This window comes from Clinocottus analis, unplaced genomic scaffold (assembly GCF_023055335.1).
Source record: "Clinocottus analis isolate CAN_PGR_092001 unplaced genomic scaffold, fCliAna1.0.p SCAF_11, whole genome shotgun sequence".
NCBI lineage: Eukaryota > Metazoa > Chordata > Actinopteri > Perciformes > Cottidae > Clinocottus > Clinocottus analis.
This window is the reverse complement of record NW_027175832.1, coordinates 1,482,928-1,507,848: the sequence shown is the minus strand read 5'-3', so window position 1 is coordinate 1,507,848 and position 24,921 is coordinate 1,482,928. Positions and strand designations below refer to the sequence as shown.

The 24,921-nt window shown below is 44.6% G+C and overlaps 3 protein-coding genes across 3 annotated transcripts; all 3 read right to left on the bottom strand.

Moving 5' to 3' along the window:
• Nucleotides 1-47: 47 nt before the first annotated feature.
• Nucleotides 48-3,551, bottom strand: LOC137782399 (phospholipid scramblase 1). Its single transcript, XM_068571679.1, has 8 exons — nt 3,461-3,551; nt 3,254-3,379; nt 3,083-3,160; nt 2,778-2,970; nt 1,271-1,382; nt 481-580; nt 321-379; nt 48-111 (listed from the first exon to the last, which is right to left on the bottom strand). Exons 1-8 carry the CDS (start codon nt 3,546-3,548, stop codon nt 85-87), a joined length of 783 nt encoding a protein of 260 aa, XP_068427780.1. The 5' UTR covers nt 3,549-3,551; the 3' UTR covers nt 48-84.
• A 1,980-nt stretch (nt 3,552-5,531) lies between these two features.
• Nucleotides 5,532-11,325, bottom strand: chrng (cholinergic receptor, nicotinic, gamma). The gene is made up of 12 exons (XM_068571206.1): nt 11,264-11,325; nt 10,642-10,778; nt 10,521-10,565; nt 9,888-10,012; nt 8,721-8,876; nt 7,745-7,842; nt 7,439-7,639; nt 6,712-6,826; nt 6,492-6,606; nt 6,142-6,406; nt 5,918-6,051; nt 5,532-5,839 (listed from the first exon to the last, which is right to left on the bottom strand). The coding sequence occupies exons 1-12, from the start codon at nt 11,316-11,318 to the stop codon at nt 5,630-5,632; spliced, it is 1,656 nt and encodes a 551-aa protein (XP_068427307.1). The 5' UTR covers nt 11,319-11,325; the 3' UTR covers nt 5,532-5,629.
• Nucleotides 11,326-12,721: 1,396 nt separating this feature from the next.
• prss56 (serine protease 56) lies at nt 12,722-24,198 on the bottom strand. The gene is made up of 16 exons (XM_068600030.1): nt 24,189-24,198; nt 23,441-23,549; nt 19,424-19,686; nt 17,985-18,143; nt 17,625-17,879; nt 17,293-17,482; nt 17,096-17,204; nt 16,832-16,988; nt 16,063-16,205; nt 15,756-15,915; nt 15,460-15,648; nt 15,173-15,346; nt 14,473-14,651; nt 13,575-14,145; nt 13,372-13,478; nt 12,722-13,264 (listed from the first exon to the last, which is right to left on the bottom strand). Exons 1-16 carry the CDS (start codon nt 24,196-24,198, stop codon nt 13,091-13,093), a joined length of 2,949 nt encoding a protein of 982 aa, XP_068456131.1. The 3' UTR covers nt 12,722-13,090.
• Nucleotides 24,199-24,921: the final 723 nt, after the last annotated feature.

Below are 24,921 nucleotides of genomic sequence, written 5' to 3'. Positions count from 1 at the left end.
GTCATTTTATTTCATAAGACACAATTCACGGATGCGGTTTCTGTAGACCGCTTTCTATGATGTCACTTTGATCCTTTTCATCCATCAGCTCATTTCAAAGAACATATAATTCTGTAAAAAAACAAACAGTTGAGTTGATCAGTGAGGAGATTTAATTATAGCGACATTTTCACAGCAGACATTCAGTAATCCAGTAAACGATGACAAACACAACACCGCTGAATGGGATTAGATGTCTTTACTTTCACTATTTAAACCTCTGCTGTCTCTTCCGTTGTGTTTAAACACAATACAGAAGTGATAATAATTCACACGCTTACCAGCAGGAACGTGGCGGCCAGCAGGAGAAGTTTCATATGTGGTTCCATATTCAGAGGCACTGGAAAAGTGACGTTCACGTTAGATTTTTTTTTTTTGATATTTGGACACGTCGGCAGAAGTTTCGGGACCTTTTCATGAGAAATTAAAAATCATTCTCACCCTCCAACCCAAAATGTTCATGGTCCATGTTGTGCTCCACATTGAAGCCGGGCCATTTCTTCCATATCGTGCCCATTTTCTCCCCAATGTTGGAGACAATCTGGTGGAAGATAAGATCAAGTAAAATAAAATAATCCTTAATTAGTCCCTCAGTGGTGAAATTACAGGATTACAGCAGCATTACTCACAGTAAATATAGATAAAGTAATATACATAAACAAAACTATGGAAACCCATTTCCTCCACAAAAAAAAAATAGGACCAAAAAAAAAAAAGTTGGACCAAAATTTTTTTTTAAAAAGTTGATATTTCTTCTTTTTTTTTTGGTCCAAATTTTTTTTTTTTTTTTTGTTCCTAATTTTTTTTTTTTTTTTCAGAAATGGGCTTCCATACAAAACAGTAATAAGACAACATTTAAAAAAATAAACAGTAAGAAGAATATTAAATATACAGATGGAATAAAAAATAAAATAAGTGTGTAAAGTGTTGCCCAATAAGTAAAAATGTGTATAAAAGTATTGCGTAAGAAGTAAAAATGTGTGTAAAAGTATTGCACAATAAGTAAAAAACAAATTTTAAAAAGTTGATATTTCTTTTTTTTTTTGGTCCTAATTTTTTTTTTTTTTCAGAAATGGGCTTCCATACAAAACAGTAATAAGACAACGTTTAAAAAAAAAAAACAGTAAGAAGAATATTAAATATACAGATGTTGTGAACAAAAGCCAGACATACTGACTGAAACACACGAGTAGGAAACACGCCTCCTTGTGTGTCGCTGCAGTGTTTCTACCTGGAACTGCTGGCTGGAGGCGCAGCGCGACGGCCAGCAGGAGCCCTGCACGCTGACGGCCGACGCTCCTTCAGACCCGCAGACCTCCAGCAGAGGAGTGAACACGCTCCACCTGAGCACACGGGCAGCCGTCACACACAAGCTCAACGCCGTCCTTACATAATCACGCAACGAGCAACCTGGCAGATACGCCGGCCGGGGCTTCACACAAAGGCGCGGGCCGGCCTCGATGCTTGGTTGATCTCATTTTCAGCTGTCATGATTCTGAAGCACCAAAAGCATTGTGTGCTCGCTGCCGCAAGAGTTCAAACTGGGGCACGCTTTATTCCGGCACGACTGAGAGAATATCTATTCCAAGAAGATATCTGGTCGCCCAAACCGCTGCCAGATTAGTCTTAACTGGGGACCACTTCATCCCGCGTCGCTTCTTGAAAACTCTAAATTTGGCAGCCCAGCTCACCCTGGATCAGATTTAGGCCGAATGAAGCAGGAAGTATTTTAGTTTGACGACAGGAGACTTGCTTCCACTGCTCCCATTAGCCAACGTCCCCATTGTGAAGGATGCTGCATGTCTTCCCAGCTGAGCTCTGTCACGCAGCTGTTTAAGTCTCATAAGGTTCAGGCTACACTCCCAGTAAAAGCTCTCAAGGCTATTTACAGACAGGCAGGGCCTCTGCAGCGGTGCAGCGGTGCAGCGGCTGCGAGTGATGTGGAAAACAAGGATCACATGACGAGTTGTTTAGTCTGAGAATGAAAAGTATTAAGATCGCTGGTTCAGTATTTTAAAGGTCGGGGTCAAAAGGTTAATTCACCCAAAAGACAAAGATATAAAACAGATGTATATGTACATGTATATTGGCACATACACAGTAATATACCTAAAATGTACTAAGTATACTTTAAGTTGTTCCAATTTAGCACAAAAAATATACCTAATATATACTTATTTTATACTACAAATATTTAAGTTGTACTTAAATACCATTTAAGTACAACTTAAATATATTTAGTACAACATAAGTTGTTCCAAAATAGCACACTTTAAGTATACTTATGATTAGTAGGGCTTCAAATATACTAAAGTATACTCAAATATGCTAAGATTAAATATACTTAGTATATATTTCTTCCTCCTGGGAGGGTGGAAGTAACTTTTTTGGGGAGTAATTTTATTTTTGCTTGAATAAATAGCATACTATCTATCACAAGTTGTTTTATACTATATTTAAACTCACATCCTTTAAAAAGCAAAAACAAAAGTCAGATAAACTGAGCGGAAGAAAAGAGAAAACTGAGCATCTGCAGCGTTGAAGAAGCTGCAGATGCTCCTGCGGCCACAAGAGGGCAGAGCGCTGTGCTCACAGAGTGACGACATGATGGAAATGACGCCGCACAAATGTTTGCGTGGCTAGCACTCCCAGCCTGAACGGTCACACATGGGCCGTGGTTGTAATGAGCAGTGTGACGCTCTCATTTCCTGCGACAGAACCAGACCAGAACCTCCTACCTCTGACACACGGTGCCGATGAGATGCTTCTGAGGTGTGTAGGCCCTCATCTCCATCAGGCAGCAGCCCAGGCAGCAGGCGTCCACCCTGAGGGGCCTCTCAAAGTGAAAAACCTGCCGGCCCCGACGGTCGAAGCCCTGCAGGGAACACGCCCGAGCCGGACCGCAACACTGGAGGCAAACGCAGGAAGTCTCTGACAAGAGGAAGAGATCAAGGAGAGACTGAGAATGTGGTGATAAAAAACATGGAACCTCACTCTCCCTTCATGTGAGATGGATATGAACGCGCTGACCAGACCCCAGTACCTTCCACAGCCACAAATATCTGTGACCTGCTGCTTCCTGTGGTGATGCTGTAGATCCTCCTGGGAACACACTGCGGGCCTAAAACAAAGCATCAGTCTTTTAAAACAGCTCAATCTCTGCACTACACGTACACACACACACACACACACACGTGATCCCTCGTGTTCTCACCTTGCAGCTCTGGTCTGGCGGTGACGTGAATCTGACTGACTGTTTCCAGCGAGCACATGAAGTGTGATGCTGCGGCGCCTTCGGACCACTGCGTCTCAGGAGCCAGACCTCCACCTGGAAGTGGCTCTTCAGGTTGCCGGTCAGGAGGCGTTCGCCGGTGTTTGGGTCCAGGTGAGCGAGCGTGGCACTCGCAGGAAGGCCCACAGCCGTCGTGGAGCGCTCTGAAGATCCTCTGGATGTGCTTCTCTCGCTCCAGTTGTCCAAAGGGAAGAGGCTGATTGGTCACTGTTGACATGGTGAAACACTGAAAGACAGACAAACCGGACGGCGGACGGAGACACAAAGACACAGAGACACAGAGACACAAAGACACAGAGACACAGAGACACAAAGACACAGAGACACAGAGACATAAAGACACAGAGACATAAAGACACAGAGACATAAAGACATAAAGACATAGATTGTGTCTTCACAGGGAGGCTGAGGATAGTCTGCACGACGCTGGAAGGAAGAGTTGTCACTTCATGACAAGTAAATTAATACAGATTGCTGCAAATGACTCGATGACACGATGAAGATACGTCGGAGTAGCCACTAGAGGTGATCGATCACAACTTTTGAACACAAAGCAGCAACGTTAAGTCATCATTTATGGTTCATGGTTGGAAAAAAGTTGATTATATTTTTCTGTTCTTCGGCTGCTGGTTCAGAGATTAAATCAGATTTACTGTTGGAGTCTGTGGAGTCTCAGCTTTCATAATGAAATATTGTTTGTGTGGCTAACGTGATGACGATGGGCGTATGCACCATTAGCACGTTTTCACTGTGAATTGATTTCATTGGAAACTAAGCATTATGGTGAGCTTTTATCTAAGTTTCCAAAAGGGATGGAGGATGAAGTTGCTGCATGTTTGCCGTATCCTTAAGGTGTTCAGTGTGTCGTGCACAGCCTCCCCGAGACGCTGGGGGTCAAGAACCTCCAGTCCAGGAATGTGTATTTCCTAAATTATTACATTTTTAAATTAAATTTGCCCTCACACAACATTTCTGTACCTCAGAGGAAATCAATAGTAGGCTCAACATTCTGGCAATAGATGTACAATAGGGGTGAAAGTAAAATAAAACAATCAAGTTTAACTATAATTTGAGAGCTACTGTGATATGAATGCCTGATTTAATAGATTTCATAAATTAATTTGAGCGGGAAAGTTAAAGAAAAACACACAATGTTCCTTTGAGCAACACAGCAGGTTGAGACATCGTCTGGCATCAACGTTCTCTCCTTAAAACAAAGTGATTGAATCGCAGCAGCCGGCCTGAACCTCTTTTTATTCACATCGCACACACTCAGCGCACAACGCTGCACAACATATTCCTTCACAACAAAAAGCCGAAACGAAGCCAACTCATGTTCTGCGTACAGGTAGTGATAACACAAGAGTACAACAGGCGCCCAACATCTTACACAACATTTTACCCTTAATATTTCAAGGTTAAAGAGTGCAAAGACATACAAAAAAACCACAAGTGTCTTACTCACAATCTGTTGTCAACGTCCTGGAACCGACCGACTGACAGTCTGATGTGACGCCGCAGACCAGGAAACATCAGGAGTGAAGCTCCTCACCCCTGTGTGTGTGTGAATATTCACGTATTAATGTTTGGCTTTGTGTGTGCGTGTGTGTGCGTGCGTGTGTGTGTGCGTGTGTGTGTGTGTGTGTGTGTGTGTGTGTGCCTCCTGTCCCCCCATGACTGTGTTTCCATCCCAACCAGCCGGATCTGTCTTTTGTTGGGTTAGAAAGGCACCGCTCAGCCATGTAATTGAAATCCTGCTTCCAGAGGTGGGGGTGTGTGTGTGTGTGTTTGTGTGTGTGTGTGTGTGTGTGTGTGTGTGTGTGTGTGTGTGTGTGTGTGTGTGTTGGGGGCGAGGGGGTGCTGTGTGTCTGTGTTTCGGGGTGTGTGTGTGTGTGTAAGTGCTCTGTGTCTCAAACAAAGGTGTCAAACATTTTGATGAAGAAATGTCTGAGATTGAGCGATCACAAGATCACAGTTGTACTTTTTTATTTGTCTCGTTTGTTCGCTGTTTGTAGTTTCTGCAGTTTATCTTGTAGGTCATCATGATGACCTTGAGTTTGATCAACGTTCACAGCAGACGCACACAAACTGACACTGAACAAGATGAGCAAAAGGAACTCTTTTTGTTTCTTAAAATATCCTCAACAGTCGATGTCAGCTGATACCAGCACGTGTCGCCACCACAGACATCACACATCTTCACTCTCTGCGCTCGGGTCGTTAGTGAAATATCACTGGAGGACTCTGTCGGATTTCCACTTTGATTAAACTGATCACATGTGGAGAATTTCTCCTCTTTCACCCAAATAAGTTGGCTCCCATCAGCTCGCTGAGGTTGTCTCCTGGAGGGAGATACTTCTTCGGATCCCCGAGGAAAGGCGAGGATGGAGGCTGGTTGAAATGGCCCATCAGGAAGATCCCGACGGTGCCGGTAAAAAACACAGACACCATGACAATGAAGCAGGCCCTGTCGATCACCCGGGCCACCAGGAACCACTCCTCATTCTCCTGTAGGGGAGGACACATGGCTTGATGTCGATTTGATGTTAAAACCCTGAGAAGACGACGTACAGAAGCAGATCTTACGTTCTGGAAGAGGTTCTGTTGCCTCGTCGTCTCAGCGATGTGTTTGCAAGAGGACACACACTGCTTCAGCTGCGGAGAAGCCTCCATCAGGCTGGCACCGAGCTGCTCCGCCGTACCCGCCGCCAGCCCGTCGTCTGCACACAACACACACCAGGAAGTCACGCCACGGCGAACGCACAACTGTCGTGTCCACTCCAGCACGGGAGCTCATTCAAAATGCTTACTCAGCTTCTCTAAGACTGATTTAATGAGTCCACGTCTCTCTTTGAGTCGGGCAAACATGAGTTCAGAGCGAGCTGTCCTCGTTGCGTATTCCTCCGCCGTGGTGATGAGGCTGGTGGAGCTGCGCCGCCGGCAGGGAACCAGGAACACGCCGTCGTCCCCGTCTGGAGCCGGAGTTCGTCCATTTCTGGTGTCGGCGTTGTCCCCGCTCGGTGTCCAGGGTCGCATCTGCATCCTCAGCAGCCGAGGCAGGATGTTGAGGAGGATCTGAGGAGGTCAGAGGTCAATCCAGCGTTCACGCAACACACAGTGTGTTCATTCATGGAAATCAAAGAGTTTGCTCCGGTCCCACCTTTCGGACTTTATCCGTCATGATGTGAGTGTTCGGGGTTCTCAAGGAAACGTTGAGAACGATCACGCAGTTCATCACCACCACGGTGGTCACTGACATCACAAACATCAGGTACCTGCAGGCAAAGATTCACGAATCTCATCTTTCTCTCTCTCTTCAGATCAGCTGCAGTCGAACCCAAACGTCGAGCTGAAATCTGAACGTGATCACGCAAACTTACTTTCCGATAAGCGGCACTGCCCTCGACGTCTCTGGGACCTTCTTGGCGATGAGGAAGAGGAACACAGTCTGGCCCAGAAGAGTGGCAACAGACATGGTGCACTTCTGGCCGCCGGCTGCAAAACTCAAACCGTTATTCAGGAAGAGCGGTGAGGTTGTGTGTTGAAAACAGACATTAACTACACACCGTCATGTGAGACGCCAAACAGGGACAAGAGTGTTAATTAGGGGGCTCTTGCTTGGACAATATCCATCTTTAAAAATCAGCTTTATTTTCATTTGAACTGCACAGTTTTGTGTCTACATCTTATACAGTTGTGTCACTCACATCTGTCCAGATGGCAAAGTACTCAAAACCGTTTTCATGGAAGTTCCCTCTATAGTGTGTGTGTGTGTGTGTGTGTGTGTGTGTCTCCATGAGGCGTGCACAATGAATCAAATAATACATCAACTGCCATATTGACATTCGGCATGACACGGCACATCCTGCAGAATGTGATTTTGCTTCAAAGAGGACGCTCTGTGGAAAAGGACCAAACTTATTTTGATGCAAAGACTTGTGCATAAACTAGAAGGTCAAAGCAGCGCAGTTTCTTTAAACGTTAAAGTGCGATAAATTTAAATTGTGCAGCGCTGATCCGCAGCACCACGCTGTGACTTGTTGTGACCTCAGATTGCTGCAGAGGTTTGACGACCTGGAGTCACATACACACAGGGAGGAAACAGACCTTTGGCGGGTAAGAAGTAGACCAGAAGGCCGAGGGAGGAGAAGAGCACACAGGGAGCGATGATGTTGATGACGTAGAAGAGAGGCTTCCTCTGGATGATGAGGAAGAAGACCACCTCTTGGTACTCCAGCTCGTCTTCAGTGAACTGCGTGTTGATCAGCTTCTTCGCCGGCCTGTGTTTGATGGCCCACTCTCCATTTTCTAAGAAAATGAAATTGAGGTTTTTTGCTCTGCTTCAGATCATGACAGTGCTTTGTTTTATTTTTGAGTGATTGTTCAAAACGCATCATTCAAGCGCTGCCGTACCTGTGAAGGCCTCCGGGTCGATGTCCACCCACTCCAGCGTGAGGTTATCCTCCTCTTTGAGCACCAGCTGGATCTCGTTGGCGCTGTACGTCTGCGAGCTGAACACAAGGAGAAGATATACGGTCTGTAACCACAACAAACACACACAGCCGTCTGTTCACGAGACAGCGAGGGAGGAGGAAGGGAGGAGGAAGGGAGGAGGAAGGGAAGGAGGAAGGGAGGAGGAAGGGAAGGAGGAAGGGAGGAGGAAGGAGTCATTGTTGGATTCTGTTTAAACACAGAAACATGATGTGAACGGGTGAGTCCACATTTCCACAGTCGACCCAACATAACTTTTGTTTCACCTGATTGGATTTGATTATTTAATTTATCTATTTGGCCGAAATAACATTTTCTCGAAATTTGACCTACATTTATTTTTCAATAAAGTCTCTACTGTCAGGATATCAAGGAAGAGAAGAACTTGATCCCTCTAGCCAATCAAATGTAATGTGTGACCTAAATACTGTCATATTTTAAAATGTTCTTTAAAAATGTCTTGAATTAACTTTAAACTTCTTGTATAATTAGTTTATTAAGTAAAATGTTGTTTACAAGTTGTTAAAATCCCATAATTCCTAGAAACAATAATAGCTATAGCTCTGTGAGGATTTAACTTATATATAGTTAATGTTTCTCTTATGTTATTATATTATGTATTCTATTCAATTTATTTTATGTACATGTCATAGTATTCTATTATTGCTGTATGGTGCGATATAATTAATTATGAAATTATTATGAATTTGAATTTATTTCTCATTTTACTTTCACTTGATTGATTGCTTATTAGACTCTTGAGTGACAAGACGACCCATCAGAGAGCTGCATGGTGACTCTGAGGCGTTCTAACTTCCTCAACGAGTCATCTCGTGTTTTTCACTGAGATAAATGAACGTATGCTGCTCATCAAACCTCCAGAGCTCGTCTCCCTCACCGGAAGACCAGGCTGCAGTTCTGCCAGTCGAAGGGAAAGAAGTTGACGGTGACGGCACAAGCGCTGCGGTAGATGGCCGGAGGCAGCCAGTACACACAGCCGCTAGCAGACAGCAGCGCGTTGCAGTACAGAGCCACTTCAAACTGTCCATCCACACTGCAGGGAGACACACACACACACACACACACACACACACTGATGCTACATTGTATACACTGTAGATACATTGTGTCTGTGTATACACAGTATATACTGTACACACACACATTGTTTATATATTGTATCAAATGTAGAAACAATGTGTCAGTGTACACACACTAAATACTGTGTGTACACTGACACATTGTTTCTATATTGAATATAATAAATACAATGTAGAAACAATGTGTGTATACATACTGTGTGTACACACACATTGTTTCTACATTGTATACACTGTAGATACATTGTGTCTGTGTATACATAGTATATACTGTACACACACACATTGTTTATATATTGTATCAAATGTAGAAACAATGTGTCAGTGTACACACAGTAAATACTGTGTATACACACACATTGTTTCTATATTGAATATAATAAATACAATGTAGAAACAATGTGTGTGTATACATAGTATATACTGTACACACACATTGTTTAAGTATATACAATGTAGAAACAATGTGTGTATACATACTTTGTGTACACACACATTGTTTCTATATTGAATATAATAAATACAATGTAGAAACAATGTGTGTGTATACATAGTATATACTGTACACACACATTGTTTCAGTATATACAATGTAGAAACAATGTGTGTATACATACTGTGTGTACACACACATTGTTTCTTCATTGTATACACTGTAGATACATTGTGTCTGTGTATACATAGTATATACTGTTCACAAACACATTGTTTCTACATTGTATATACAGTATTGTACATTGTGTATACTGTATGTGTTGTATTCAGAACATCCTCCATCCATTCTTCCCTCCACACATTGTTTTAAACTACACAGTCCTGTTATCGACATCTTGTCTCATAATTATTCAATCAAGTTTCTTAATGCATGTGATGTTTGCTTCGTGAGTGTGTGAGTAGGTGTGTGTGTGAGGTGTGTGTGTGTGAGTAGGTGTGAGCAGGCTGAACATGAAGGTTGTTGCACACACTTGTTCTCCAGGACGACGTCTGGCAGCCAGATGCTCTTGGAGGGAACTCGCAGCTGAGAGCTGACGTTCCCGAACAGAACCGACCGGGGCGGCTGGTCCCACCTGAGCCTGTAGTCGCACCACTGCTGCACACAGAAACACTGACGCTTCGCTTCAACCGTTTGGAAACCGTGCGCCAATTTTAAGTCCCAGCATGCCCCATTCAGACCATCTTTTGCCACAAAAATACATAACTTTTCCATTTTTAAACTGAACAACACAGTTTTTTGACTGAAACTCCTTCCTAACAGGTCAACACTTTGTTTTATTGTGATTCTTGTTGCAGATTCTGATTCTTTAGGTCCTAATCTTTCCAAAAAGGTGTCTTATTGACGCTCCAGGAGGCTTTTTTGGGGAATCTGGCTCATATCATGCTGGATGTTCATAGTTACCATCAAAATTTCTTTTAAAAGTGATTTTTTTTTTGCAGATATACATTTTTTTCTCAATACTTTGCTGAACAAATACATACAATAAACACAAGTATTGGAATTAATTTGGGGTTCCTACGACGACTCAAACAGGGAAAAAGAGGTCTGGAGACAAAATTGGTTCCACAGTTTTCAAAAAATCAGTAGAGAGCTGTGTGGTTACCATTTCTATCCAGACGCTGGTCGTCAGAGCTTCCTCCTTTTCATTCTAAGAAGACACAGTTTGGTAAGTGTGTGAATCATCAGGCCGAGCCGCTGGCAGTGTTCAAATCCACCGAACTCACCAGAGAGATGAGGTTGGTGAGCGTCATCTTGATGTCCACCTGCGTGACGGCGCCGCTGTCCTCCATCGGCCGGACGTTCTTGTTGTAGCCCTTCATCAAATCCTTGAAAAGTTCCCCTTCGAGGTTCATCGCTGACCCTGCAGACAAACAGGAACGTATGAGACGAAAACAAAAAGGGACTTTACATTTGACATGTTCAGTGTGTCTGTCATGACTAATGTTCAGCCTGTAACTCTGGAGAAAGTCTCCAAAAACTACAACGTTGTCATGATGTCAGCAATCAAGCAAGACTAGAGGTGTTCTTATTAAAGACACTTTTGTGTTGCATTATGGGAAATGTAGGATACATTTTGGGTGTTTTTTGACCCATGCTGTGGACTTAAAGTCAGGATTTCTCAGCTTCTACTGACCAATTTGTTATAATCTGCATCTTTTAAGTCCTCAACTACAACATATGTCTGAGTGCAGTAAGAAATTACTGTTTATTAATCTCCTCTTATGTGTGTTTCTGAATCAGGATCCCAGTTTAATTCAAGTCAGTTTATTTAGTGTCCACAATCACAGATACAGCATTTGGCTTTACAACCTAAACACACACCACATCTATATAATTTTTTCTTACCTGTAGCAGAGACCAACACCACCAGGAAGAGAGACGGACTGAACACACAATCCATTAGTGTGTCTGTGCTGCACAGAGACAAAGATGCTCACTAATCTGATGCACTTGGATACTACTTGATGGAGTCGCTGGCACTTAAACGGTGTGTGTGTGTGTGTGTGTGTGTGTGTGTGCGTGTGTGTGTGCGTGTGTTTCCCAGCAAAAGTCAGGGCTTAGCCAAATGGGATGGGTTGAAGTTTAGAGGAATGGTTTGTGGGGGAACAGAGGGGGGGTGATGATTGTTAGGGTTATATCCAAGAGTTTATTTCTAGTACGGCATAGCCAGCTGTCACAACACACACACACACACACACACACACACACACACACACACACACAGAGCATGTGCATATCTTAGGCATTGTACTCGGTGCATGTTTGCCTCCAGTGCTAAGATACAGCACCAGATCAGACTCTGTGTTGCAGCTCTGATCCGGGAACCTGGCTGTTGTAATTGAAATGATCCACACGCGCGCACACGCACACACACGCACACACACACACACACACCCAACTGCCAAAAATGTGTTCTAAAAAGTTGTACAGTGGAGAAGAGAACAGGTGTCCATTTACAGAACACCTGTTGTGATGACTTGCCAGACTGTGTGTGTGTGTGTGTGTGTGTGTGTGTGAAAGTGTGTGTGTGTGTCACACAAATACTTGTTCTCGCTACACACACAAACTCAGGCAGGAGTTGGTGTGTTGCATTAGAAGTATGTGTGAGTGTTTACTCAGCTGTTCCTCTTCATATCCTTGTGTCCGCCTCTTTTAGCAGTGGGCTAGTATTAGTTGTGAGGTTTTTGTGTGTGTGTGTGTGTGTGTGTGTGTGTGTGTGTGTGTGGGTGGGGGGGGAGGCGGTGGGGGGGGTATTATCACTGCTTTCAAACAGTAGCTGAGTCTCGGCCACCACAGCGAGGAGGACAAGAGTCAACACGCAGCGATGACGAGGCTCGTCTACGAGGTGTCACTTCCTGAAGCGACAGCTGTCTCTACGCTGAGGCTCAGCCAATCAGCCGGCAGCGTGTCCGCTTACAATGTCCCTCATCCTGGAAATAAGGAGTGAAGACGAGGAGGACGAGGGACGCACTGGCCACCACAGCAGCTGCTGCGTTGATGGGAAAGCTTTTCCCTCAGAGGGTCTGAGGACTGAAGCCCACACGGGGTCACAACAGGAAACCAATCATCCGTGTCCAGAGAACAGAGAAGCTGTGGGATTAGCAGCATCTCTCACATCTGAAATTCAACTTGTAATTACATAACTACAGATTACACCAACACAACTTGCATTAATAACAATTTTATTTATATATATATGTATATATATAATTTTTTTTTACAAAAATACAAATGTTTTTCTCTATACAAATAAATATTGTAAGATTAAGGTAAGAATATGAATAATATATACAGTCTGCGTGTTTCACAAGAGGCTCAACCTTTGTAAAAGACAAATAACTTATCATTTTATACAGATTCATAAGTTAGACGAGGCTGCGTCTCCAACCCCGTTAAAACAAGAGAAGTCTTGTGTGATGATGGTGGAAATAGTTTGATTCATACATTCATGGTTGTGTTGTCATTTAGAGCCGAGATCATGTCGCCTTCAGGGGAACAAAAGCTTTTCACAGGAGACGGCAGAGGAAGTGAAGCTGGACTGAATGTTTCGTTCTCGTCTCTTGGTCCCGCGTCGAGGCTTCTCTGGGTCAAACACATCTTTTTGAGTCTTTGTATTATCGTCTCTCACTTTGAGTCTTTTACTCCGTCCTCTCGCTGGTTCCTGTGGTGAAGTTAAGTCTTCAGGGCCTCCAGCGACAAAGCGATGATCCTCGGCACGCTGCGGTAAAAGGACTCGTTCTCGAGGCCCACGAGACTGTAGAAGGTCAAAGGTCGTCCTCCCACCACCGCTCTGACTCGCGCCTGGTAAAGTCCTCGATCGTTCTTGGAGCTCAGATCAACTAACACCTGAAAACAAAAACGAAAACCCAATGAAGCAAAGAGAGACAACATAGATATATATATATGAATCAGAACTACTTTTCTTAACTTCTCCATCTGAAGCGTTGCTTTACCTCTTGGAAGTTCATGCGCAGGTTCTTGTTCTGGATGCTTAAGACCCAGCGGTAAGAGTCTCTGACCTGGTTCACTTGCTGCGAGGACTCTCGCACTCCAGGACAAACTACAGAAACAAACAAAAGCATTTGGATGAATAACATGAAACACATCGTCGTGGTGTTTCATGGCAGTTTCGTCTAAAACCAGGAGTGAGACCTACTTCTCCCGCCGGCCCCAGGGATCTGCCTCTTGCGTAGGAGACTCCGGTATCGTCTCTTTAGGACTGAAGTCGTCCCAGCTGGTCCGGGGTCAGCGTGAGCGCCCTCAGCGACCGGCTGGACGGCCGATGTTGATCGGACGAGAGGCAGCGACTCTGAGGATTTTAATTCTGCTCTTTCTTCATTCTCAGCAAAAGTGAAATCCTCCGACGCCGCGCTCCACTCCACATCAGGAGGAGAGTTTGTGTCGGGCGAGGTTTCACTTTGTGACGCGTCTTCTGTCACCGACTCGTCTGGCGTGCTGGACTTCTGGATTTCCTGCATGAGGGCCGTTAGAAGAGACCAAGGCTCCACCGAGGAGGATGAAGAGGAAGAGGAGGAGGAGGAGGCGGTGAGGACGGGCGCTCCGGTGGAAGGAGTAGCTGAAAGGTCCGTGTTGGAGGAATCCTCCTGCAGGTAAACCGCGTCCAGGTGCATGCTGGGAGGAGCAGATCTGGAGTCCAGCTTGGAGCGCAGAGCTGAGATTACAGATTGAAATTCTCCCTCCAGCTGATGGAGTGAGGAGTCCTCCGTCTGGAGATGACATGGAAACACAGATTTGGTTAAATACATCCATTAAAAAAAAAATATTATCATATATATATTCCATCTGTATATATTTATTTAATTTGTATATTTAATATTCCTTTTTACTGCTAATTTGAGTTTTTATTTCATTATCGTTCTACTGTTTATTTAGATTACTTTTTTAATCTAATTTATTTAGCAGTGCTGCTGTAATCCTGCAATTTCCCCTCTGAGGGACTAATGAAGGATTATTTTATCTTATCTTATTTAATTACTGGTATCCTATAATTCCAAGATGGCTTTTCAAAGTCTCGAGACATTTCATGAATGTACCTGCAGGAACAGTTTGTCCTCTTGTGTTGTCTTTGTGTCGGCGTGTCGGTCCAGGTGCTCAGACTCCTCCAGCAGGTATTTCTCCCAGTCGCCCAGCGAGGGCCCCACCTCTCTGAACAAGGCCGGGGGAACTGCAGCAGGTCCCTGCTCTGTCGGCTCCACAGCGCCACCTAGCTGTCCTGCAAGTAACACACAGGTGTGTTAGAATAGTGAGCAGCAACACAATTCATATGCACAGACAACAGACAGGTATTCTACACAATGAAAAGATGATTTTGCTCCGTCGTCCTAACACAGAATTACAATGAACTGAGCTAAAAAAAAAAAAAGTAATTAAAAAAATTAAAAAATAATATATATATATATATATATATATATATATATATATATATATATATATATATATATATATATATATATATATATATATATATATAAAATAAATAATAAAAATTACATTAATAAAATGAAACTAAAAAAACAATAAAATAAGGCACAACATATATAAAAATAATAGAAATAATAATAAAAATATGATGATAGTATTGCTATGATAAATATGATAATAGTATTGCTGGGTTATGATAAAAAAATGCACCTGATAGAGACAGAGAAAGCTGCATATTTGCATCAGCTGTGATCTGCAGGGTATTTCTGGATTGTAAACAGAAGATGGAGTCACAAGTTGTCGATCTTTTACCTTTATTCGGGCCCAGCTCCCTCCTCTCTCTGCTGTGGCTGAACGCCGTGCTGTAGATGTGCTCCACCAGCTGAGGAAGAGTCTGGGTGAAGAAGGTCAAGTCCACTTTGTCGCGTATGTAGTCCTCGGCCCTCTGGAGCAAGTCCAGCAGCGTCTGGAGGAACGAACGCAACTCTGAGCGGCAGAGAGGGAGAAGCTGATCAGGAACCCAGAACCTCCACGCAGCATGAGTAATCAGTATATCAATGTGTGTTTCTACATCCGTCAGGCTGAGGATTTGAACTCACGGCATTTCTTGAAGCGGGTGAGGCACTTGTCCTCCGCCATCCGGTTGCAGGCGCCGGCGGTCTGGCCGGGGGGGCAGGTCAGGGTGTAGAAGCGACACAGCGAGCTGAACTCTGACCTCTGCTCCTCCGCTGTCATCTCTGTTGTCTTCAGGAGCTCCGAACACGTCGGCTCCCTGCTGCCAAGCGACTCTAAAAGAATAACATGCACGGACTGTAGTGTTGTAGGGTGTTTCAATAGTTTTTGACGCATGTCGTGAGTCAGGACGTTGGAGTTTCGACGTTGGTGTTTTCCTCACTTTGTATCTCAGATTCAATCCAGTCAGAGAAAGCAGACACCCGCGTGTAGACGCCCGGCTTGTTCTTCTCCCCGCAGCCGTCTCCCCAGGACGTGATGCCGTAGAGCTGGAACCGACCCGAAATGCGGTCCTGGTAGATCAACGGGCCTCCAGAATCTCCCTGCAGATGACAGACAGTCCCCCAAAGGTTAAAAAAGACTATTTATAGGATGTTAACATAATGGTTTGGCTTCAAAACTTTACGGTGACGTCAGTCACTGAAACTCAGAATCAGTCTCACGAGGTCATAACATGTCGTTCTGCCCACCTGACAGGAGTCGATGCCCCCGGAGAGGTAACCGGCACACAGCATGGTGTTGGTGACCAGCTCTTTGCCCAGCGTGCTCTTACAGGTGCTCTGAGGCAGCAGCGGCACCTTCGCCTCCATCACCACGTTAGCAGACGGGCCGTCTGAGGAGAATACACACAATAATGCACCAGGTTGACAAATCTGCTGACTTGCAGTCTCCATCAACAGGACATGTGCTCTCAAGAAGGAAGCAAACAGCATTTAACCCGAACCAACATGAGCTCCAGGCCTCCTTTTCTCTGTGTTTGAGTCATCGTAGGAACCACACATTAATTCCAATACTTGTGTTTATTGTATGTATTTGTTCAGCAAAGTCTTGGGAAAAAAATGTATATCTGCAAAAAAAAAAATAGTTTGATGGTAACTATGAACATCCAGCATGATATGAGCCAGATTCCCCAAAAAAGCCTCCTGGAGCGTCAATAAGACATCTTTTTGGAAAGATTAGGACATAAAGAATCAAAATCTGCAACAAAAATCACAATAAAACAAAGTCTTGTCCTGTTAGGAAGGAGTTTCAGTCAAGAAACTGCGTCGTTCGGTTCAAAAATGGAAAAATATTACATATTTTATGCCAAAGGATTGTCTGAATGGGGCATGCTGGGACTTAAAATGTGAGCAGGAGGATTTTCGAGCACGGTTTCCAAAAGGTTAAAGTCGCTCACATTAATGCAAGCTACACATAAAGCTCTGAAGTGAAAATCCATGCCAACTCTCTGCCACTCACCCTCGTAGAGCGAGCCCCATCCTGCCACCAGACACGGGCTGCCAGTAGGGGGCTCCATGCCGGAGGGGAGGCACACCGGAGTGACGCGGCTGGACAGGACCACGGGGGATATCAGCTCCACCAGGGCGATGTCGTTGTTAAACGTCTTTGGGTTGAACTGTCGGAGAAGGACAACGTTTGATTGAATGGAAGAGAGAATATTGTATCATGCCTGCAACAATCCTACTATATATATATAAATATATATGTACTGTGGATTGTTACCTTCGGATGAGGGATGATGCGATTCACTTTGAGAACCTGCTCATCGGGGTCGGTCTTCGTGATGTCGAACTCCCCCACCACGGCGGTCCAGTAGCTCTCACTGCGGGTGCTGCAAAGGTCGGAAGAAACGCGGAAAAATAAACAAATAAACTCAACAAATCAAAGATCTTGCAAAGCGAACAGGGATGCACACTCACCCGGCAAAACAGTGAGCGGCGGTGAGCACCCAGGAGCTGTCCACCAGGACGCCTCCGCACATCAGGCCGCCATCCAGCTGCAGGTTGACCAGCCAGGGCCAGCTGCCCAGCGGCGCCGGCGAGCCGCCCACAATGCGCGAGCGAGGCTGCGTGGTGTTCTGCGCCGTGGACGACCTTTGACCGCACACCGCTGCCGGGACAGAGAGACGCCGACGGTCAAAAACACTGCAGCAAAATCATGGTTTTTGTAGAGAAACAGTTTGGCAAAAAGAGCCTCCCTCCTCTTTAGTGACATCATCTGCATGAATACTCTTTCTGCGTTCATGCCTCACCCTGTGCATGCGTCTGCGTGGCAGGCTCCAGGTTCTGCATGGTGTTCAGCAGGCTGCACTGGAGGACGCGGGCGCTGCAGCTCTCGCCCATGATCCTGATGCAGCTCTCTTTGTCCAGCTCGCCGGCCGGGCAGCGGTGCTGGTAGTACGCACAGGCCTGACTCAGAGCCCAACTCCGCTCAGCCTCGGCTTGAAGTTTCTGGGCCTTACTGATGACATCACAGCTGGGCTCTGACAAGGCATTGGCAGGAGACGCTGTTTGGAGAGAGAGAAGGGGGAGGGGGAGTTATCGACATGCTAAGAAGATATTGGAAATACAGGATTCAAGATGAATGGCAAGAAGAGTCATATTTGACTTACAACAGGCCCCAGACAGCTGTCCACAGTCCTGAAACAAACAGGGAACGCAGCCCCGGCAGCCGGCTTCAGCGCGACTCCTCTCAGCCGAGGCGCGCTCCAGAGAGGACAGGGCGCTCGTCATGGCGGCCTCCAGCACCACAGTGCCGCGATCAGACAGAGCTGCAGGACGAGAGAGGAAAGAGAAACGTGAGACAAGCGATTGAAGAAGAGAGAGAAGACGCCTCCAGGAGCCACAGCAACATACCGCTCAGGCAGATGGATAGCATCATATATGTCGACCAATTTGTGACAAGAAAGGACAAAGACAAGTTGTGGTATTGCCTACGTTATAACTCTCCTTCTCAGTATATGCATAAAGAAACTTTAAAAGTTAAAAAGGACCATAGTAACGCTCCCGTGTATAATGTTTTGATGCCACTTTTCAGGGTGCTAGTTGTTTTAATGAATGCATCTACAGGAAGGACATCCATGAAGACTGGAAGGCCGCCGCCGGCTGTGGGAACCGTATGCGTGTATGTGAGCGTTGGTAGAAAGTGCTGCAGCTTCCTGCTATGTGTGTGAGTAGCCCCCTTTTTTTTTCTCATGCTGCTCTTTGAGCTCATTGGCAGCGCGTTAGGGGAGCTCGCTCACGCTCAGCACACTGGCGAGGCTTCTGCAGACACACATCAATCGGGCCGCCGGCCCCGCCGCCCCCCCTCTGTGCCGCGCCACATCACAGGGTAGACCACTAACAACAACAATGCTGATTGAAGACTTAATTAGAAGGCCGGGGCCGAGCTGGCAGGGACGGGCCCGAGGGCCGTGGGCAGGCCGCCCCGGGGTGGCCGGGACCCCGAGTCCCTTGTTCTGGACGCTGCAAACACACATTGGCATCAGCAGCCAGCCGTTTGTATGAAGGCTCTGCTGTACTCTTCATCTAGTGAAGGCCAGAGATCCCTCGCCTCCGTGCTTCACTGCAGCCTGATGACATGTGCTGTTACCTCATGAGACAAACACTAAAGTATCCCACATGTGACCAATAATATCCACAATCATCCAAATGAAATAACAAAGCGCCCGGAGCAAAACAAAACATGACAACAATATATCTTTCTTATTTGTGTATGTGTGTCAGCTGTTTGGCTCAAAAGCATCAACCTGCACCTGTAAGACACTTAATGTGTGTTTAATGTGTTACTGTTGGGCTGTCACACCAGATAGTTGTCTGTTTAACTCCTAGAGAGAAATGAATGCTTCTGAAGCATCGCAGCAGGTTTTAAAGACTCACTATGATGTAATGAATACAAAAAGACAAAACACATCGCAAAGTACTTCTACATCTATCATTTCTAATTAGTTTTCTCCACCACTGAGGATGCACACTCATGTTTCAAATACAATAATCAGATTTTCGACCTCTAGTCACGACTCGAGACAATGCAAACGTTCAGTAAACGTACCTTTCAGTGCACTCTGGGGCATCCTGTAGACCTCCCGACCTGCCGGGGCTCCCAGCAAGCAGCCGAGTCCCACAAGCAGCAGCGACATGAGCAGCAGCAGCATGGCGTCAGAGCATCCGACCTCCACGCCGCAGAGACAACAAGCAAACAGGCAGGAAACAGAGGATGCAGCGGTGACGCCGGCCTGCAGGGTTTCCAGGTCCTTTGGTCGCTCTCTGCGATCCTGAACGGTCTCCCTCCTCCTGGCTCTCTGGGCTCCCACACTGGGATGCAGGGCATCTGTTAGTAAGTTTACTTAGAGGAACAATAGGTGCCTGGAGTGGTCTCTGGTATATATAGAGTCCCCCAGGGAAACACCAGTAGGAGGGAGGGGGGGGAGGATAGAAAAGAGAGGGAGGAGGGAGAAACGCTCCCATGGCCAATACACAAACAGATGAATTCATTAAGACTGTGACAGCAAATCGGGTGCAACTTGCCAAGGCTGGACATCACAAAGAGGTTTGGTTCTATGAAAAGAGACAGAGGGAGGGAAAGAGAGATAGAGAGCGAGGGGAGGGGAGGGGAGTGAAGAGGAAAGCGGAGTGATTGGCCGGGCGGCAGGAAAAAGGGGGGTGTTATGCTAATTAATTAATACGAGAGGAAGCGGGAGAAAGTTATGCAGATAAGGATCTGCGCTGACGTGACACTGCGGTCGAGGGAATACAGAGCGAGAGAGATGCCCGCGAGCGTCTGGAGCAGGAGGCGCAGCGTGAGCGGGAGATGGAGGGAGGTGGAGGAGAGAGAGAGAGAGAGAAAGAGAGAGAGAGGGAAGTGTCTGCCATTCTGCACGCCGCTCAAAGAGGGCATTGTCCCCCGGCGGCCCTGTGAGGATGCCCACATCAAAGCCGGCCCCCGGGCATCACTTGGCCGCCGCCGCCATTGATCACTTACAGTCTTTTATCCGCCCCATTAAAATATTGTCAGTTCACATCACTTTTGTCTTTCTCTGCTGAACTCTGCTTTTGTTACATAAAGATACAGTAGAGGAAGAAAAAAAAAGACACATGAACGGGATGTATTTTTAAAAAGTTCCCGAAAAGTCATTGAACAAATGAAATGTTTTGTTTGTTTGATCGTCTTGTCTTTGTTGTCTACGTGTTGGTGTCTTGACACAGAGACAACATGTTTATTTAATCAGGAAGATACGCTGATCACACAGCAGACATTTAAAGTGTATCTATAGAAAAGTGAAAGTCAGAGAACAGATGAGTCTAGATCATTAAATCTAAAAAATGAAGTAATACAGCTTTTTACAGCTCAAACATTCATATTAAATGAGACATATCAACCTGTAGAACATATTTAAACTGTTTAAATAATGCTGAATGTAACTTAAAGTCTGTCAATTTCTCCAGATGTATTGTCATGTATGTGGAGAAATGCAAATGGAAACTTTCAAAGTGACATTCAGCATTGAATAATCTCAGATTTGTCATATCTGTGTTTGTGCTGAAGATGCTAATATGCAATGTGTGAAACCTGCTGGTTTACTCAGATCATGTCACTTTAACTCTCTGGGTCAAAGCATTTCATATTTAAGACACATGTTTCTCTCCCACAAAAAAAGCCAGCTATGATTCCCATTCATAAAATCTAATGCATTTTACAGTTACACTATGCATCCAGCATCGGATGATAAAAACTGATACAGACAAAATGTTCTGCACGTTCTCGTGCATCGTCTCAGACGACAATTAAAGGTTTGGAATCAACTTTGAGCCAAATAACAATACAAAAAAGAGCGGCGGGTGAGATTGTGTGACTGTGTGTTGATGTTTCACGCAAAGTTTCTGCAGTCAAATAAAAAAAAAACATAGATATGCAAAGACAAACAAAAAAAAAACAAGCTTGAGAAACCAAATCAGTCAGTTTGAGAGAGACACGATGTAAAAACGACACGTCTTCCTCTTGAAGCCTTGCTTTCAGACATGTGTTGTGTTGTTTTGTGTTGTGTTGTGTTGTGTTGTGCACCGGGCCCCGGCCCCCTCCATGCACCCGTGCGGCACAATGGCCCTGAGATCTGAGAGCGGGCTCAGGCGGAGCGGAGCGGGAACGGCATGGGGACAAACGGGCGGCGCTCTTTCATTCCTTCGCTCCCTCCATCCATCGCCTTTGATCTATTTTGATTAATTTGCCTTCTGCTCACTCTTCCTTCATCTTTCCACCGAGCATGAAGTCCTCTCTGCCGCTCTTCCTCCTCCTCCTCCTCCTCCTCCTCTTCCTCCTGCCTCCATCTTCACAAACGGGATGTTCCACCTTCCACGCTGAGCGACATCCAATCATTAACAAATGTGTTCACTTTGTATTTATACTTTGTTGTAGGAGCTGAACTTAATGCAGCGTTTTTAAGTTATGACCTATTTAATTGGAACTAGCTATTCTTCTATATATATATATATGGAATCAACCTCCTGACGATCTTAACCTTATAGAAACCGTGCGTCCATTTTAAGTCCCAGCATGCCCCATTCAAACAATCTTTTGGCATAAAATACATATTTTTTCTCATTTTTGAACCTAACGACACAGTTTTCTGACTCAAACTCCTTCCTAACAGGACAAGACTTTGTTTTATTGTGATTCTTGTTGCACATTCATATATTTTAGGTCCTAATCTTTCCATAAAGGTGTCTTATTGACGCTCCAGGAGGCTTTTTTGGGGAATCTGGCTCATATCATGCTGGATGTTCATAGTTACCATCAAAATATCTTTTGAAAGTGATTTTTTTGCAGATATACATTTTTTTCCCAAGACTTTGCTGAACAAATACAAACAATAAACACAAGTATTGGAAATAATTTGGGGTTCCTACGACGACTCAAACAGGGAAAGGAGGTCTGGAGACAACACTGGTTCCAGTTTTCAACGGGTTAAATACAAACTTGAGGAAATTCTGTCTTTTTTCCTGCATTCATGGTCCTTTAATCTTACTTCATTTCAATCTTGTATCTCATTTTATTCTAATGTTGTTTTCTATTGTGTTATGAAATGCTTTTTGTTAATAAATCTTTCTCTCAGTAGGTAAAGCTCTTTGCATTGTCCTTTGTTTCTCCAAATAAAGTTCCCTAAACTGAAAAAGTTGCACGACGCAGCAGTGAACGAGACGATCGCATCGCTAAACACAAATGTTCTGATCGCCGGAGCACAGATTCATCCTCTGAATGAAGTTATGAATGCTCAGTGACACGGAGGCCTTGTTTATCAGACCAGGTGACATCTGTCTGACGGGTAAAGTCGCGTGAGGAGTCGCACCGTGATCCGACTGGATGCATAAACTCATGAGGATGCACCGTCACCGTCTGGAAGAGCTTCCACTGCTCCAGCAGGTTGCATAAAGGAAACAAACAAAGCTCAACACAAAACCACACCACAATGAGAACCTCAACAACAGTCGTGTTGAACAACACCCAGGTATTGTGTTGGGTTACGAAACCATTTCTCCCATTGTCTCACGCGGAAAACAATTGAAATCTAGGTCAGTGGGGTACGGAGACGAGGTTCCCAACATGTCAGCTGAGACACTTGAACCGCGTGACAATAGTCACACAGCTCGTCTGCTCGGCCTGTATCGGCTCATTGTTAGACACGCTGTTAATTCCATCTATTATGACCTCGACAATCACACAAACTGCCATTAAATGCTCATTAATAAAATATACCCTCCATCTAATTTGTCTTGTGATACATCTTTCATATTAATATTGATGAAACATACTCGGTAAAATTCAACGAGGTGTAGCTTGACACAATAAATATTAGATTTATGATTGAATTAAACTCAAATTCGATCCTGTTTGTGAATGTTTATTCAGACTAAAGGGTCCTTTGTCTCCTCAGCCCGTCGTACAAGGGATCGGCTCCTTCAGAGAATGATGCTGTGATGGTTAGTGATACTATTTATTACATCTGGGCTACGTTTGAGGGGTAAAAAGCTGCCGTTAATCCCATAACTGGCCTCATGTCCTCCGTCCTCATACCTGCAGGGCGTCCATGCTGCATCGTGCTGCTCAGTGGGCTGCAGCAGTTTGCACTGATTGAGTCGGTCCAGCTGCTGGTGGTTGAGACTCAGCATCACACTATTTGTACCTGAAGACACAAAGAACAGACACAGAATGAGCTCGTTACACAGACGCAACGAATCAACTGCAGAACATTTAGTTGAATCGACAACTGAAATGGTTGTTTGTTAGAAACCAGTCAACAAGTACAAATACCAAAGAAAATAAATAGGCTTACTTAAATATTAAGTGCAAAGAATTGAGCTTAGAAAAGATGCTCCTGATCGTGTGATCATGTTCCCTCTGGAGCCAGTTATTGTTTTCACTTATATTGTGTCAGCCAGATGACAATGTAGGATGTGTAAGTCAGGCAGTAAGAATTTTAAGTGTTAAACCTGTACTAGACATTAATATTATACATATTGGTTACACATGAATTATTCTCTTTTGAGGGACACAGATGTGATGGTGTTATTTAGTTATTTAGGTGGAACAGAAGTAACTGCAGACTGTAAACACACTGAAAAGGGAGAAAAAGAAGAAACTATGTTTAGTGGTTCAAGTCCACAGCTGACTGCTGCGGCTGACTTGAAAAGACTGCCACCTAGTGTCACAACACTGGAACTTCTTTTCATAGATTTAGACTCGTCTGCTCTGCATGACGTGAGCTGACAGATCAGCCTGAATGCATCGACAACCGAGGGAAAAGAGTTTGACAGGATATCACCTTTATGCATTGATTACGGTTTATCTTCTGCTAGGTCAGCAGAATAATGAGAGAGAGAGAGAGAGAGAGAGAGAGAGAGAGAGAGAGAGAGAGAGAGAGAGAGAGAGAGAGAGAGAGAGAGAGAGAGAGAGAGAGAGTTACATAAATAGAAATAGAATTAAAGGCCACATGGAGGCAGTATGATACACAGATTGAAAATACTGGCTAACCTCTCACTCACTCGCTCACACTCGCTCACACACACACACACACACACACACACACACACACACACACACACACACACACACACACACACACACACACACACACACACACACACACACACAGTGAACATCCAATAGAAAGTCGAGTTCTTCCAGCAGAGATCTCAAAAGGAGTTATTCCACTTCTATTGGAAAAACAAACAGTGTTGTGTATTCTGGGTTTAGTGGCCGTGGTAAACCTGTAAATACATATTACAGGTGTGATGTCATATGATATACTGCAGCCTTGGATTAATCAATTCTTTTATGACTCCTTATACTAATTATCTGTTTCACCAGTCCAACAATAAGTCGTCCTGTCACCTTGTTGTCTCTTTATGTTTAATAGTAAACGCATCCTGAGCCGTATTATATCAAAGCATCAATAGAAACTTCCACATTAAAAAATATATATTTTGCAAAATTAAGGAACATATTAGGGATACCACAGGATAAATATTATGCTTTGATTACACACAGTAAACAGT